We start from the raw sequence: 17013 nt of genomic DNA on the forward strand, positions 1-17013 counted from the left end.
GTTGATTAAGAATAAAGGTTGATATGAATTGTTTGTATTACATGTAGCTTTATAGGTTTATATCATCACAGAAACTGGTTTTTTGAGCTTTTCTCACTATGAATGAAAGGCAAGGTGTGGCTAGTTACGTATCAGAAATTACATTTGTTGAATGTCTACAATGTGTTAGGCTAGCTTATGTTTATTATATTTTTTATTTAATTTTTATATAACCTCTATGAGTATTACTAGACCCATATTGGAGGGTAATGAAACTGAGGCTCAGAGATTTGTTCCCAATCACACAGCTAGTAAGTGCAGAGCTGAGATTCAAACCCAGGCCAGTCTGACTCCCAAACCCCTTACTCTTTCTACCACAGTACGTTCCACAGCCTCCCATAGGAGAAACCAAATTTTTTATAAATACACAATAATGCATTTTTATACACTGTTGAATTGAGAAGGCAATATTAAGTTATTAATACAAAGTAGAAAAGATTTTGTAAAAATTGCACTCCCTCCCCCAGGCCCCCCACCCCCCCTCCTCAGTAGAGATTTAAACTCCGGGCTTATATTTCGGGGCTAAGTGTGATTATGAGCTAATGTTTTTATAGTTTATGCCCACATTTCAAAAATCTTTTCCAGGTTCTCATATTTCCTCTAGGATTTGCCACATGTTAGCAATAAAGAAGATGGCTAATTGTGTTTCTTTATTCTTTCTTTGTTTAGGATGTGATAGGCCAGGTTCTGCCTGAAGCAACAACCACAGCATTTGAATGTAAGTCTGGCTTGTATACTTTCTTGACTGTTTCCTTCTGCAGTAATTTTTTAAGGGTTTTATGGGTTGCATTAGTTTAGAAACTGACAAAAACAGATTATTTATGATCATCATATGGTACATTTAAATATTTATAAATTAATGCAAGTTTAATGATGATACTTAACTGAGTAATATTTTCTTATTTAATCATATCTTGGGTGTGCATATTTCTATAATATAGCTTTAATTACCAACATGACCTTTATCTGCTCTTGCTCCTCACTGTAATAATATTGTGGTGTAAAATGAAACCTGTAAACTACCTGTAGGCCAATGATTATTGATTAAGGGGTTTTAATCCATTGCTGCTTTATAACAGCCACAGAGCAGAGCTTTTAAGTGAACATTGAATGGAATAATTCTGTTTTAGTGAGGCTTGGCACGGCTGCTAGATGATGGCAGCAACACTTCAGATCTTAAGTCCTTTCCCTACACCACCCTCCACACCAAAGCAGTTGGCTTGGGGACCGGGGGCAGGGGCAGGGGCAGGGGCAGGGGCAGGGCATTAGAAAACTGGTTTTGATATGAGGCAGGTCACTGCAGGAGAGGTCCGGGTCTGAGTAATGTTAAGGTGAAAATTTAGTCAGTAGCTCTGGTGTTGAGAAGGATAATGGATTTGTAACTGTAGTTCCCATTTTTTTTAAAAAGATGAGGGCCACTTTCCATGTGGAAAAATGTATTGTTTCTCCACGTAATGTACTTTTTGATCTTGTGTTTTAAGCAGATGGTTAATGACAGAGAGTACATTGTCCTCTGTTTTACTTATGTTCTCTTTGGAGGACAATTTGGCAGTACTTACCAAAATATAAAATGTGTAAAACCTTTGACTCAGCAGATCCACTTTTAGGAAGCTGTCCAACAGAAAGACCTAAACATATGTTGAATGCCCTTCAAACAAACTGTTCATTGTGGAATTATTTTTAATAGCAGAAAGTTAAAAGTAAGCTAACTGCCTAAAATGATAGATTAATAAGTTAATCTGAATCATTAGGCAGTGGGTATAAAGAATGAATAAGGATTTTATGCATTGACATGGAAAGATATCCATACTATATTATTGACTAAACAAATAAAATATTTGGTAAAATCCTATTTTGTGAAAAAGCTAATCTCTCCTCCTCCCAACTTCATGAATACAAGGTGTTCCAAAAAAATGTATACACACTTTAACAGCTGATAGCTCAATTTTGAAAATGAAATGTATTTTAATAAACACTGCCATTGTTATTATTCAAAGTGTGTGTATACATTTTTTTGATACACCCTACATATTGAGAGACAAGGATCTGAAGTTGCTGCAGTGCTTTCTAATGATTTTCCCTGGAAAGGCGACTTGGAGGCTGGAGTGGGGGCTGAATGAGCACACTTTTTCCTTTACTTATTTCTCTATTGTTTGAATATTTTTCAACAATTATTACATATTTTTAAAAGATACTTGAATAGAACTCTTAAAATAATTACTATTTTACTAAAAATAGTACATATATCTGAAATACATATTAGTGTTGCAAGCTCTTTAGACCCCTTGCAGTAACTCCTTGGGGGTGCCAGGGATTTCATGGACAGTCTGATAGTTAACATTTGGAGTACTTGCTGTTACTAGATGCTGTGCTAAGAGCATTCCATGGGTTATCTCATTTAATTTAACCTTCACAGGATCCCCACAAAGCACTTTGACAGCCTGTTATTAGCTCTGTTTTAGTTGAAGAAAGGACATCTCTAAGACCTGCTCAGAGCCTTACAGCTAGTAAATGGTAAAGGGGAATTTCTGGAGTAGACTCCAGAGCATATCCTATCTAATAAAAGAGTAATCCACTACACCCACAAGCCACGCCCACCAGCCAAACAGGAGTGAGTATGCAAATTAACCCAACCAAGATGGCTGTGGCCACGGAGCGAGCAGGAGGCTTGGGTTTCCCCGGCAATGGAGGAAGCCAAGCTTCCTGCACACCCTGGCTGGCCCAGGCCTCTGCTCAAGGCTACAAAGTTTCAATTATAGAAGATAAATAAATCCCAACAAAAATGGCTGCGGGCCACGGAGTGAGCAGGAGGCTTGGGTTTTCCCGACGATGGAGGAAGCCAAACTTCCTGGCCCGCCCTGGCCTCTGCTCAAGGCTACAAAGTTTCAATTATAGAATATAAATAAATCCCAGATACCAGGGCCTCTGCTTGGGTTGCCAGGGGGCATGGCCGGCCTGCAAACCACCACAGGCCCCTCACCCAGGCTGCCTCATGCCCCAAGGGAACCCCCACCCTGATCCAGGACACCCTTCAGGGAAAACTAGCTGGCCCCCACCCATGCACCAGGCCTCTATCCTATCTAATAAAAGAGTAATATGCAAATTGACCATCACTCCAACACACAAGATGGCTGCCCCCATGTGGTCAAATATGGCTACCCCCATGTGGACACAAGATGGCCACCACAAGATGGCCAGCAGGGGAGGGCAGTTGTGGGCGATCAGGCCAGCAAGGGAGGGCAGTTGGGGGCGATCAAGCCTGCAGGGGAGGGCAGTTAGGGGTGACCAGGTCGGCAGAGGAGGGAAGTTGGGGGCGACCAGGCCTGTAGGGGAGGGCAGTTGGGGGGGACAAGGCCTGCAGGGGAGGGCAGTTAGGGGCAATCAGGCTGGCAGGGGAGCAGTTAGGCATCAATCAGGCTGGCAGGGGAGTGGTTAGGGGGTGATCAGGCTGGCAGGCAGAATCGGTTAGGGGCAATCAGGAAGGCAGGCAGGCGAGCAGTTGGGAGCCAGCAGGCAGGCGAGGATTGTGAGAGGGATTTCCGGCTGCCCGTTTAGGCCCGATCCTACCAGGTTTGGGCCTAAACGGGCAGTCGGACATCCCTTGAGGGGTCCCAGTTTGGAGAGGGTGCAGGCTGGGCTGAGGGACACACACCCCCGTGCACGAATTTCGTGCACCGGGCCTCTAGTACATATATATTCTCACTACTGCTGAGATTTGTTTTGAGAGTTTTCATAATTCTTGAAATCATGTATTGTGATTGTTCTTAAGTGTGGCAGAAAAGAAGCTTTCTACTTTCTACTTCTTGCTTTCTGGGTCCCCCAAAGTGGCTCAATGTACCTGTGCTCCACAGGCTTCAAGAGTTAGGTTCATAGTAATAATACTGATTACTTTAGCTATCATTTATTGATGGCCTGCTCTGTGCCAGGCAATGTACTACATGATTGATTTAGATTGTTGCTAATCTTTATAACAGGCAAGGTAGGAAAATTATACCTGTGAAGAAACTGAAGTTCCGAGACATGAATGATTGCTAAAGTTGATCAGCTAGGAAGTGGTAGAGCCCAGATTCAAACACAATTCTTTTTGAGTGTAAAACTTATGCTCTTTATAATTAAACATGTCAAAAGCCTGTAAAGTGTGTTAAGTATGTTTTATATGGTTTATAGTTTATGGGTATGATGGAACAAACTCTTGAAAATTAAACTTTGATCAAAGAAATATTTATGGTATTATATTTAATACTGAAAAGTATACCTAGCTCTAACACAAAAAATGCTTAAATTTTTAGGTTTAAGTTCTTAGACATCTCATTCTCTCCCCAACCTGCCCCCCCAACCGCCCCCCCCCCCCCCCACACACACCTACATGGCAGCAGCTCTGTGTCCATCTGCATCTGGACCAGTTTTAGGTGAAAAAATAAATAAAAACAAAAACACACACAGACAAAATAATGATAGTTTTTTGTGCTTCGATTATTGAGTACTTTCTATGATAGACTTAAAATCCTAGGCTGGCTTTTTTTTCATGATTGTTCTAAGGTGACCTTATTTTCTGAATTAATAAATGGAATCTATACTAATAAAAGGGTAATATGCTAATTAGACTGGGAGACCGTCTGAGAGACCTTCCAGATGTCCTTCCGGACAAAGCCATGGTGGCAGGGCCGAGGCAGAGGCGGTTAGGGGAGATCAGGCCAGGAGGGGAGGGCAGTTGGGGGTGATCAGGCCAGTGGGGGAGGGGCAGTTGGGGACAAGCAGGCCGGTAGGGGGCGCCAGTTGAGGGTGAGCAGGCCGGCAGGGGGGGAAGTCAGGGGCGAGCAGGTTGGTGGGGGCGGGCAGTTGGGGACAAGAAGGCTGGCGGGGGGGGGGGGCGGTTTGGGGCGAGCAGGCCGGCAGGCAGAGTGGTTGGGGGTGATCAGGCAGGCAGGCAGGTGAGTTGTTAGGAGCCAGCAGTCCTGGATTGTGAGGGGGATGTCCGACTGATGGTTTAGTCCTGATCCCAAAGGGACCAAATGGTGGAACAATGGGTCACTATGGCGCGCACTGACTACCAGGAGGCAGACGCTTAATGCAGGAGCAGCCACCTCGTGGTCAGTGCACTCCCACAGGAATCGGGACTAAACCGTCAGTCGGACATCCCCCAAGGGGTCTCAGATTGGAGAGGGTGCAGGCCGGGCTGAGGGCACCCCTCCCCCCCATGCACAAATTTTGTGCATCAGGCCACTAGTCCTAATATATAAGAAGCCAGGGGCCATCATGACTGAAACAACCAGATGGACGACTGAACAACAGGCTGCATGGGGCGACAAGGCTGGTAGTGGGGGTTAGTGAGGGATGACCAAATGACTGAACAGCAAGCTGCGTGGGGTGACCAGGCTGACAGGGAGGGCAGGTGGGGGCCACCAGGCTGGTCGGGGGGGGGGCAGTTGGTGGCAACCAGGCCAGCAGGGGGAGCAGTTGGGGGTGACCAGGCCAGCAGGGGGGCAGTGAGGGGTGACCAGGCCGGCAAGATGGGGCAGTTGGGAGCGATCAGGCCAGCAGGAGGGGGCAGTTGGTAGCAACCAGGCTGGCAGGCAGAGGTGATTAGGGGTGATCAGGCTGGTGGGGGGTGGAGTTAGGGGCGATCAGGCAGGCAGGCAGGTGAGCATTTAGGAGTCAGCGGACCCGGATTGTGAGAGGGATGTCCATCAGACATCCCCCGAGGGGTCCCGGATTGGAGAGGGTGCAGGCTGGGCTGAGGGGACCCCCACACATACACCCTGTGCACGAATTTCATGCACCAGGCCTCTAGTCTATGTATAACAAACTAGAGGCCTGTTGCACAAAATTCATGCACTTGAGGGATTCCTCAGCCAAGCCTCTCCTCTCTCAGTCCAGGAGCCCTCAGGGGATGTCCGACTGATGGCTTAGGCTCCATAGGGAGCGGGCCTAAGCTGGCAGTTGGACATCTTTAGTGCTGCCATAGAGGCGGGAGAGGCTCCCACCACTGCTGCTGCACTCACCAGCCATAAGCCCGGCTTCTGGCTGAGTGGTGCTCCCCCTGTGGGAGTGCACTGACCACCAGGTGGCTGCTCCTGCATTAAGCGTCTGCCTCCTGGTAGTCAGTGCGCGTCATAGCAACCAGTCGTTCCGCCATTTGGTTGATCTGCATATTAGCCTTTTATTATATAGGATGCATATTAGCCTTTTATTATATACGATAGTTGGAAAGATGTAGTTTATAAACGAATTTATTGATATTTTTGAGCAGTTTCAGTCAAAGGTTTGTGGGTATGATAGAACAATTCTTAAATACATAAAACTTTAATCAAAAGATATATTTATGGTAGTACTAGAGGCCTGGTGCACAAATTTGTGCACAGGTGGGGTCCTTCGGGGTGGCCTGCGAAGATTGGGCCCCAGCTCGCGTCCCCAGCCTTGCAGCCCCAGCTCGTGCCCCCAGCCTCGCAACCCTGTAGCCCTGCCTAGCACTCTGCCTTGGCCTGGCGCTGTCCCCTCACCTGCTCCACCATCCCGCTGTGGTCCTCCTCTCGTTGGGGCCCATTGGGGCCCGCAGTGCCTCCACTGCTGCCCGCTGCCAGCACTGTGTCGCTAATGCCCACCATGTTCTGCACTGGCCCCTGGTGGTCAGCGCACATCATAGTGATCAGTCAAACTCCCGGTCTCCCGGTCTAATGACTGCCCAAGGGGACAATTTGCATATTGGGCTTTTATTACATAGGTTATTTATTACTGAAAAGTGTACAAAAGAGATGGTGTTATATTTAGTGATATGAATGTATCAACAAGAGAAAGGGCAGGCACCTCAGAGGGTCTGCAGTGGCTATATTCTTTCTGACTTCTGTGTCTGGGTATCGTGTTTCTCAGGATGAGGTGAGGGACGCCCATTTATGCTGAATTCACCTCTTGGACTAATGGCCCTTAAACCTCTTTTTCTTCTTACTCCTTCTTGGTTTCTTCTTCCTTATGAGAGCACAAATGAAAGTACTTTTCAATAGCTAGTGTTTGATTTTTATTTTTTTTTAATGAAGAAGGTATAGGTGATCTTTAAAATACATTCAAACAGCATAGAATAAAGCAAGATGTAAAAGTTCCCATTTTATCTAAGTCACTAGTTAACAGTTTCTTCTATATCTTCACAGAAATTTTCTCTGTACATATTATATGCTATACTGGAACTAGTTTCCCCTGCCTGCACTTAAAAGTATACATTGGGCCCCTTTCAACAGTAGTGTGCAAAACTTCATTCTTTTGGATGACTACATTATACTTAATTTTATGGCTGTGGCTGAATTTATTTAACCTATTGATGGACCAGTTGGTGTTTTAGTATTCGAAAAAATGCTACAGTTAGCAGCATTGTCTTGTATTGTTCCACATTGTGCAAATATATTTGTAGGATAAATTCCTCAGAGTTGAAAATACTGAGACAAAGAGTACTCATATACATATTAATAGCTATTACCATATTGTTCTCAAAAAATAGAACCAATTTATACTCCCACCAACCATGTTTGAGACTGCCCATTTCTCTCTACCCTCACTAACTCTGGGTATTAGCAAACTTTTTATTCAATGTCAGTTTAATCGGTGAAAAAGATGAATTATTGTTTTATTTTGTGTTTCTTCAGTTATAGATGAGCCTGAGCATCTTTTCATTTGTAGTTTGTTCATTTGTATTTAATTTCTGTTAACTATTTGTCACCTTTACCAATTTTTCCATTAGGTTATTTGTCTTTTTCTGATTTAAAAGCTTGCCAATATTAAGAACATTTGCCCTTTGTCTTATATGCTACGGATATTTTTGTGTAGTTTACTACTTTTCTTTCACGGGGTTTGGTCTTTCATCCCTCTTCTTTTTATCCTTGAAAGTTTTTACATGGTCAGGTTGATCATATTTTCCTTTGTGACTTCTAGATTTATGTTAAGCTTAGAAAGGTCTTTCACATTCCAGGATATTGAAAACATTCATCCTTATTCTCTTTTTTCTACTTTAATGTTCACATGTGTATTAGTGTTTGTTTTTAAACAGTGTGCATTTCTATTACAGAGGGGTTTTTGTACTACATTCAGTTTATTTTGGTGAAAGGAGGAGTCAGATGAAGGCACAACTTTATTCTTCAAGCAGATAGACAGTTGACCCCATATTAGTTATTGAATAATTCATCTTTTCCTAGGTGTAAGAATACTTCTGAGATGAAGCTACATCCTATAACCATAAAAATCTTGTGTGTTTGCATGTGTGGGCCCTACATATGCTGTAGGAGCTTGACATTTTTATAGGCCCAGAGACCCCTGCTGATTTTTAGTTCCATTAACAGATTAAAGAGTACACAACACATGAAGTGATGAAAATCAACCATGCCCACTAATGAGTTTCCTGCACATATACATGCATTCCTCTCCCTGAATTTTCTCTAGACAAGTTACTGCTGGAAAATGATTGTTGGGTTGGTTGCTGGAGAGTAAATCCTACTGGTCACTTGAAAGTCTGTATGGACAAGTGCTGACTTCTACCTAGAAGCACCATATGGCACTCACTCCTTTCCTCATATGGCACTCTGACTTCACATTCTTGGGTCTGTAGCTCTCATAAATATCTTCATACTTGTCAAACCATATGTCTAAATTTTGGTTCAGAAAAATGGCTATAAGATAAATTTTATGTCTTTCTTCAACCATGACCATTTTATACTAACTTGTTTTTGAATAGAATATTTTTCAGTTGTTTTATGAATTTCTGGAAGATTATTTTGGGTGGAAATTTGAAAACCAGTACATCATATCTCATTTTAAATTTAGCGTAATATGACCATTTAAAGAAAAATTACAATTATATAGTTGTAAATTCTTAGAGTATAGAAAACAATTATAGCTGATTACCTATAGAAATACTCCTCATGTTCAAATAACAAAGGCAATCTCATTTTAAATAGTTGGGTGAAAACCCCCTTTTGCTTTGTAGAAAAGTCTAAATCATAAAATATATGGAAATTATAAAATATATGGAAAAAATGAAGCTTATTTCTTAAACTATAGTATATGTAAAAGATAGGTGATTGCTTATAAGTAAAACTAGGTAGGTTAATGAAAAGTTGTAATTCACAAAAAACCTACACTGAGTCTAAAAATTATTTAACAGTAAGAGTTACCTGAGCATTTTAGAATTTGCGCCCATTTAAAGAGAGCTTTAACTTATTGGAATTTTGGTTCTAAATGTCATTGATACAAAAAGTCCGAGATCCTTTTTAGTCTTATTAAAGTAGTTGTTTATGGGTAATTTTGCTATTTTGCATGATAATTAAGAAGCTTAATTTCTTTATTCAAGCATCAGGCTGTTTGTTTCTTGAAGGCAGTAAACAGTACTGCTCATTTTTGAATACCTGGAAAGCCTAACATGGTACATGGCACATAGTACTCACTCAATATGTGTTTCTGTAATGTATGGGTGATTGAAGGAATGAAGGAATAGGACAAGCTTTTCAAATTTTATCCATCAGCAAATTCTATTAGCTCTATCTTTAAAATATATGCAGCATGTGACAACTACTCAAACTCTCAGCTTGGTTTAGGTCACCATCATATCTCACCTGGACTAGATCATTGGTCTCCTAACTGGTCTCCCTGTTTCTGCTTTTGCCTCCATACATCAGCCAAAGTAATCCTTTTAGAAGTTAAGTGAGATCATAACACTCTAAACCCCCAGTGGTTTCCATCTTACTCAGAAGTTAAAACCAAATCCTTAAAATGCCCATTTTCTCATCTGCCCCCAAGTGTGCTCTACCATTACTTCATTCTCTCTCCTCCCGCTCATTCTCTCTCCTCCCGCTCATTCTATTCCACTTATCTGGCTTTCTTTCAGTCTCTTGAACATGCCAGATATTCTTCTGCCTCAGGGTCTTTGCATTAGCTGTTCCCTCTGCCTGGAACACTCTTTCCCCTTCAGTCTCTCTCAACTAAAGTGAAAGTTCCATGAAATCAGGTGTTCTTTTTCCACTGCTACCATCCCCAGTGCTCAGAAAATTGCCTGCTGTATGGTAGACACTTACATATTTGTTGAGAAGAAAAAGGGAGCAAAGAACTGAAGAAGGAATCAGAAGATGGGAGGCATGAAACTAAATTAAACTCATTGATATAAAGATTTGGCCATAGAAACAGTGGCCTCTAGTCCTGTCCAGGTCTTAGATTCCATACCTGAGAAGGGCTGTAAACTTGACAACTTTTCTGGTAATTTCCCGTTGATGTCTTTCTAACCTATACAATTATGTTTTCATTTCTTTCCTCTTGCCTTGGAAAAACACCTTTGCTGTAGTTTTAATCGACTCTCACCTGGCGCTGAAGGAATTGACAAATGACATATAATATATAGCCTTAACTTTCTGTTCTTTGTAGAACCTAGATTGTTTCTCTCCAAAGCCCACTTGAGTCCTGTCACTGCAGTGGATGCTGTTTGGCTGAGACCTCCCCTGAGTCTGCTGTTTACTTGGTAGGCACTGTGCTTGCCATTCTGACCGCCCTTACCTGCGGCTGCCTCTTCTCCTCTATTGGGCCTTTATGTTCCTTCTCTTGGTTTCTCTTTTGGATTGCATGTTGCCTCAAATAAAATTGCTAACAACATATGGCCTGTTATGATTCTCTTTTCCCAAACTCTGCCATTTTGTATATTTGTGACACACTGCAGATTTTGTGAAGATTGCTTCATAATATTTGTTTACCATCTGCTGCACTCTATTTGGTATCTTGCTAGGATTTTTTCCTCCATTTTAAGTGACATTAACAAAATCCAGCCAGTACATAGACTTTCTGGTTCTACTTTTGCTTCCCTAATGTGCTGGAAAATCATATTACTATGCTCCAGGCAACTAGAGAAGCCTGGAATCTCATTGTGAACCAGAGTATCAGATCCATTGCACCCGCCCCCTTTCTTGGTCATATCCGTAATGCTTTTTGGTCAGATGGCAAAGAACCTTCACGTATAAGACAAAAGGAGTTCAAATTATTTTTTGCTACTTCTTTCTACTTAGTACCACTACTTTCTAGTGTTCTTCACCAACATATTTATACTTTTGAAACTCTGTGCCATTTTAGTAAGTTTTTATGATTTATAGTTCCAGTTAGTGTACTTTTTATAGCTAATCCAGCTTGATAGGCAAATAGCCAGAGTCTTTGCTAGATAGGCTGTGTATGTCTAACTTTTTATTGAGATAAGTATTTTAAGTCATTGTCATACTGAGTTGCTTGGTGCATCTTTCTACTTTCTTATCCTTTAGTAACTTCTCATACCTGTCAACTCATTTTCTTTATTTTCCCCCAGCTTTATTGAGATATAATTGACATGTAAATTGTGTAAGTTTAAGGTATACAGTGTGCTGATTTGATTGCAAAATGATTACCATCATAGTATTAGTTAACATCTCCATTCTATCACATAATTACCATTTCTTTTTTTGTGGTGAGAACATTTAAGATTTACTGTCTTAGCAACATTCAAATATATAACACATTATTATTGGCTATAATCACCATGCTGTACATTAGATCTCCAGACCTTGTTATATTTATAACTGAAAGTTGTACCCTTTGACAAATATCTCTCCCATTTCCCCCAACCACTGGTAATCACCACTTTACTCTCTGTTTCTCTAAGTTTGGGTTTCTTAGATTCCACATATAAGTGACATCACACGATATTTGTCTTTCTATGACTGACTTATTTCACTTAGCATAATGCCCTCTAATTTCATCCAAGTTGTCAGAAATGGCAGGATGTCTTTATTTTTCTTCTCTCTCTTTTTTATTTATTTTATCTGAGGATGTCTTTATTTTTCATAGCTGAATAATATTATGCAGTGTGTATGTGTGATGGACATTTAGGTTGTTTCCATATCTTGGCTATCCTACCTAATAATAGACAAATAGGCAAATTGACCGTACCTTTGCTATGCCCACGATTGGCCAGGAGGCGCGGGGGGGCGGGACTCGGGGTGGCCAGGGTGGCTGATTGGGCCGGCAGGATGCTGAGCTCGCATCGCCAGTGGCGGCACGAGCTCAGCGTCTGCACCATGGCTGTGCTGCGGCACAGAAGGGGCCTCTGGGGCAGCGAGCCCACGTCCCGCCGGGGACCATCAAAAGCGGGGGAGCTGGGTGCCTGTCCGGTCCGGCACCAGGCCTTTCAGAAGCCTCTGCTGCGCCAGAGGCTTCTGAAAGGCCTGGTGCACCAGCGGACAGGCACCCAGCTCCCCCGTGATCGAAAGCGAAAGCGTGTAGGGGACCCTACATGTGCATGATTTAATCATGCACTGGGCCTCTAAGTCTATAATAATAAAAGTGTAATATGCAAATCGACCAAAGGGCCAAACAGTGGAACGGCCTTCCAGACGACCTTTCGGACAAAGCCGGGGCTGCGAGGGCCTAGCCTTGCATGAATTTTGTGCATCGGGCCTCTAGTTATAAATAATGCTAATGAATGTGGGGGTGCTGATATCTCTGCAAAATCCTGATTTCATTTTCTTTGGCTTGCTAAAAGTCTATGTACTGGCTGGATTTTGTTAATGTCACCAGAAGTAGGATTGCCAGTATTTTTAATTTTTTGAGGAACCTCCATACTGTTTTTCGTAGCAGCTATGCCAATTTGCATTCCCACCAAGAGTGCACAAGGGTTCCCTTTTCTCTACATCTTCACCAATGCTTGTTATCTCTTGGCTTTTTGATGATAGCCATTCTAACAGGTGTGAGAAGATACCTCATTGTGTTTTGTTTTGTTTCTAAATATGTTTTTATTGATTTTATGAGAGAGAGGAAGGGAGAGGGAGAGAGAGATAGAAACATTGATGAGAGATAAACATAGATCAACTGCCTCCTGCACATCCCCAGGATCAAGCCCGAAACCCGGGCATGTGCCCCTGACCAGTAATTGAATCAGCAACCTCTTGGTGCATGGGATGACACTTAACCAACTGAGCTAAACCAACTGGGCTCATTTTGGTTTTGATTTGCATTTCTCTGATGATTAGTGAGGTTAAGCATCTTTTCATGTACCTATTGTATGTCTTCTTTGGAATTCTTTGTCTTTAGAGAGAAGTATATTCTCACTTTAAACATCAAAGCCAATGGTTTGCTCTTGGGCTGCCCTCGAGGGTTAGGTTACCTGGATTTTTGCATTTTGGCTATAATTATCAGTCTTTTCATAAGTGTGATTACTTTTCCAACTCAGTCTCCTCTTTGACAAAACTAGGAATCTTCATTAAAACTACTAATCACAATTATTAGAGTGAATCAGTCCCCTTAAAGGGCAATTTGTAAAGAAAACCAATACATACATAAAATGGGGCTTTTTTATTAATCCATAAAAACTATTAATCACTGTGTCATGTAAGCCTGATTTCATCCTCAGACTTGATTAGATAGAGTGCCTCTTTCAGCTTCTCAGAACTCTTTCTCTTGGAGTCAGACCACTTATGGGACAGCTCTAAATACTTTACCACTAGGTGGGCTATTCTGGCCATTTAGCTTCAGTTTTCTGTCCAAATTAAAGCAAAATACCTTTTTAGTGTTTCATAACTGCTTTTTATGGACTTGCTAGATAATAAATTATTCTGGTGGCTGACTCCCCTCACTGTTTTTTGTTGAATTAATCCCTAAGATGTTTCATAGAATTCTAGAATTCCAGGATCTTTTGCCTTAAAGATTCAAGCTTGGTGTGGGGAGCTTGTTGTTGTCATTCCTGATTTAGAGAGATGTGATATAAATGATTTTTCTGGAATCCTTGTCCTCTCTTTACAAATTATAAAAAGACTAGAGGCCCGGTGCATGAAAATCATGCACTGGGAGGGGACGTCCCTCAGCCCGGCCTGCACCCTCTCATAGTCTGGGAGCCCTCGGGGGATGTCCGACTGTTTTACTGAACTCCAAGCACTTCCATCCCATGTACATATTGAAATTTGAATATAAGCAGTCCCTTTGTAACCACCATCTCTGTAGCTGGCTCTGGTGTAGAAATGAGGTTTACAAAAAGCTACTTTGTTCAGATTGAAAATACTACCAAGTTCAGGACTTTATCAAAACAAATCTGTTTGTGTTTTTTTAAAAATCATTTTAGCACACATCCAAACAGAGAATTTGACTTGGCTTTAAAACAAAAATGTGAAGTGCTTTCATTGGTATAATATGCAACATTATATTCCCTTATACTATATCTGTTTTTCCCCTTTGTTTCCTGCATTTGTAAGAAAACTTTTTTTTTTTTTTTTTAGAAAACTTTTTTTTAAATAATATATTTTATTGATTTTTTACAGAGAGGAAGGGAGAGGGATAGAGAGTTAGAAAAATCGATGAGAGAGAAACATTGACCAGCTGCCTCTTGCACACTCCCTACTGGGGATGTGCCCACAACCAAAGTACATGCCCTTGACCGGAATCGAACCCGGGACCCTTGAGTCTGCAGGCCGACGCTCTATCCACTGAGCCAAACCGGTTAGGGCTGTAAGAAAACTTTTTGACTTAACCTTGAAAATAGTAGTTTCTTGAACCTATGTAGAAACTTTTTTGTTTCCAAAATTAGAATGGCTTTGGTTTTATAGATTCTATAATTTAAAAAGCAAAAGAAAGAAGGAAAGTGTTAGATTCCTATATATCCTTTATATATGTAACATCTAGGAATGTGCCACCTTTGTCACTGAAAGTCACCATTGTGTGTCTTTTATACTGAAAACAGGCAACTCTTGATAGCATAATGCCAATAGTGACTTTAGGCAGTTTCTACCTATATAGATATTTAGTATGACTGGATGATACTGATTTACATCGAGTTGGGGAACTGTTTGGGGTGAACCAGGATCCAGGAACAAATGCTTTGGGAGAAAACCCCAGCAAGAGCTGTGGGCTTGATCATTGAGTGGGGCTGGCTCAAGTGCTAGTTTCCATCATGATGTCAGATTGCTATTGGCTACCAAAAAGGAAAAGGAAGTAGCATTTTGCTCTGCAATCGGCTAATTGGGAGACAACACAGGCTCCCTTGTAGGGTTCCCAGAGCCTGGTCAGTGAACAGGGGAATATCTTTAGAATTGCAGCTGGACAAAAAGGAGGGCTGGTAGGCGAAGAGCCTTGTGCTGAACTGAACTCATACTGTCTTTTCAGTAAGAATCCCCAGAGTATGTGATGTAAGCAAAGGGGAAAAACAGATATAGTATAAAGGAATATAATGTTGTATATTATACACATGAAAGCCATTTTACATTTTTGTTTTAAAGCCAGGCCTGGGATCAAATCAGCAAATTAGATACCCAAGAGTGACGAAAATAAATAAATAACACCACTGATTGTTTAATAAGCACACCAGAGCTGAGACATCCAAATGAGAGAGAGTAGCCCCTTCTAAGTTGTCCCCTGGGAAGCTGTGCACTTTTTCCAACAATGCTGCTGTTGCTAAAAATATTTTGGGTATTTTTCTTTCAACTGTACAGTTAGAGTCTACCACATAGGCTGTTCTCCTGTTGACAGATGTTTATCTTTAGAAAGATGAAGAAGCTAACTAAATATTTAGAAATAGCCAAAAGTCATTCTGAGTTCTTCTTGGCAGGTAGTGTAGGAGAATGATCAGGTGGACAATTTTGTTTGGGTTAAAGTGAGATCTGATATTTTCACGTGGTCTATCTTCTAGTTCTTTTTTTAAAAAAATATATTTTTATTGATTTCAGAGAGGAAGGGAGAGGGAGAGAGAGGAAAGAAACATCAATGATGAGAGAGAATCATTGATTGGCTGCCTCCTGCACACTCTCTACTGGGGATGGAGCCTGCAACCTAGGCATATGCCTTTGGCCGGAATCAAACCTGGGACCCTTCAGTCCGCAGGCCGACACTCTATCCGCTGAGCCAAACCAGCTAGGGCTATCTTCTAGTTCTTAAAGCAGTTTGTGAAGAGTTACTTCAAAGCTACTTTGAATAAGGGAAGCATAGTTGAAATAAGTACATTGTTTCTGGATGTGTCTACTTTGATAATACTTAGTCAAATGAATACATTCTGGTTATGTATCTTGTAAAGCCTTATTATCCTCTAGTTTCAAGACTATTTCAAAGTACCATGAATTGCTGTTTGACACTTACTATGGTCAGAGTTCCCAGTACAAATGAATGTACAGAAAGAGAAAGAGAGCTACTAGATAGAATAGGATATGGAGAGAATATTAAAGTTGCTTTGCAAGTTTACCTTACACTAGGCTCCCAGTTTTTCCTCGGTAAAAAGGAATCTATCTATACTAACAAAAGCCTAGGTGGCCCTCGCGCGACGCCCTCACGTCATCCTAAGATGGCCGCCACAAGATGACTGGCAGGGAGGGCAGTTTGGGGCAACCAGAGGGGGGCAGTTGGGGGCAACCAGGCTGGCAGGGGGGGGGGCAGTTGGGTGCAACCAGACTGGAAGGAGGGGGCAGTTGGGGGCAACCAGGCCAGCAGGCAGAGGCGGTTAGGGGTGATCAGGTTGGCAGGAGGGGGGCAGTTAGGAGCCAGCGGTCCCAGATTGTGAGAGGGATGTTTGACTGCCAGTTTAGGCCCAATCCCCGGGATCAGGCCTAAACCGGCAGTCGGACATTCCCTGAGGGGTCCTAGATTGGAGAGGGTACAGGCTGGGCTGAGGGACAAACCCCCCCCCCCCCCCGTGCATGAATTTTGTGCACTGGGCCTCTAGTATATATAAAAAGCCCATGACTGGAATGCCGGAACAACCAGAATGACCGGAATGACCAGTCACTATGACACCCACTGCGGCCGGCCAACTGGCCCGATCAGGGGTGGGGCCAGCCGGCCAACCTCCCGCTGCCCCTCCCCCTGGTTGGCCCCACCCCCAATCAGTCCCCCCATCAAGGGCAGGGCCAGCTGACCTCCTGCGGCTTCCCCCTGGCTGACCTGGCCCCGATGGGGCCCCGATCAGGGGTGGGGCTGGTGGCAAACCTCCCGTGGACTCTCCCCCCAGCCGGCCCG

The 17013-nt window shown here is 42.5% G+C and overlaps 1 protein-coding gene across 3 annotated transcripts in view; it reads left to right on the plus strand.

The window, feature by feature from the left end:
* Nucleotides 1–17013, plus strand: part of MAP2K5 (mitogen-activated protein kinase kinase 5) — a 269269-nt gene that overhangs the window by 8301 nt on the left and 243955 nt on the right. For 2 of the 3 annotated variants that reach the window (XM_079768368.1, XM_079768369.1), the window contains exon 2: nt 709–757. In XM_079768368.1, the coding sequence (XP_079624494.1) occupies nt 709–757 (49 nt within the window). Of the gene's footprint in view, nt 1–708; nt 758–17013 lie in introns of those variants that run through there. The other variant, XM_079768370.1, reaches the window with a different exon arrangement.

This window comes from Cnephaeus nilssonii (assembly GCF_951640355.1).
Source record: "Cnephaeus nilssonii genome assembly, chromosome: 4".
Taxonomy (NCBI): Eukaryota; Metazoa; Chordata; class Mammalia; order Chiroptera; family Vespertilionidae; genus Cnephaeus; species Cnephaeus nilssonii.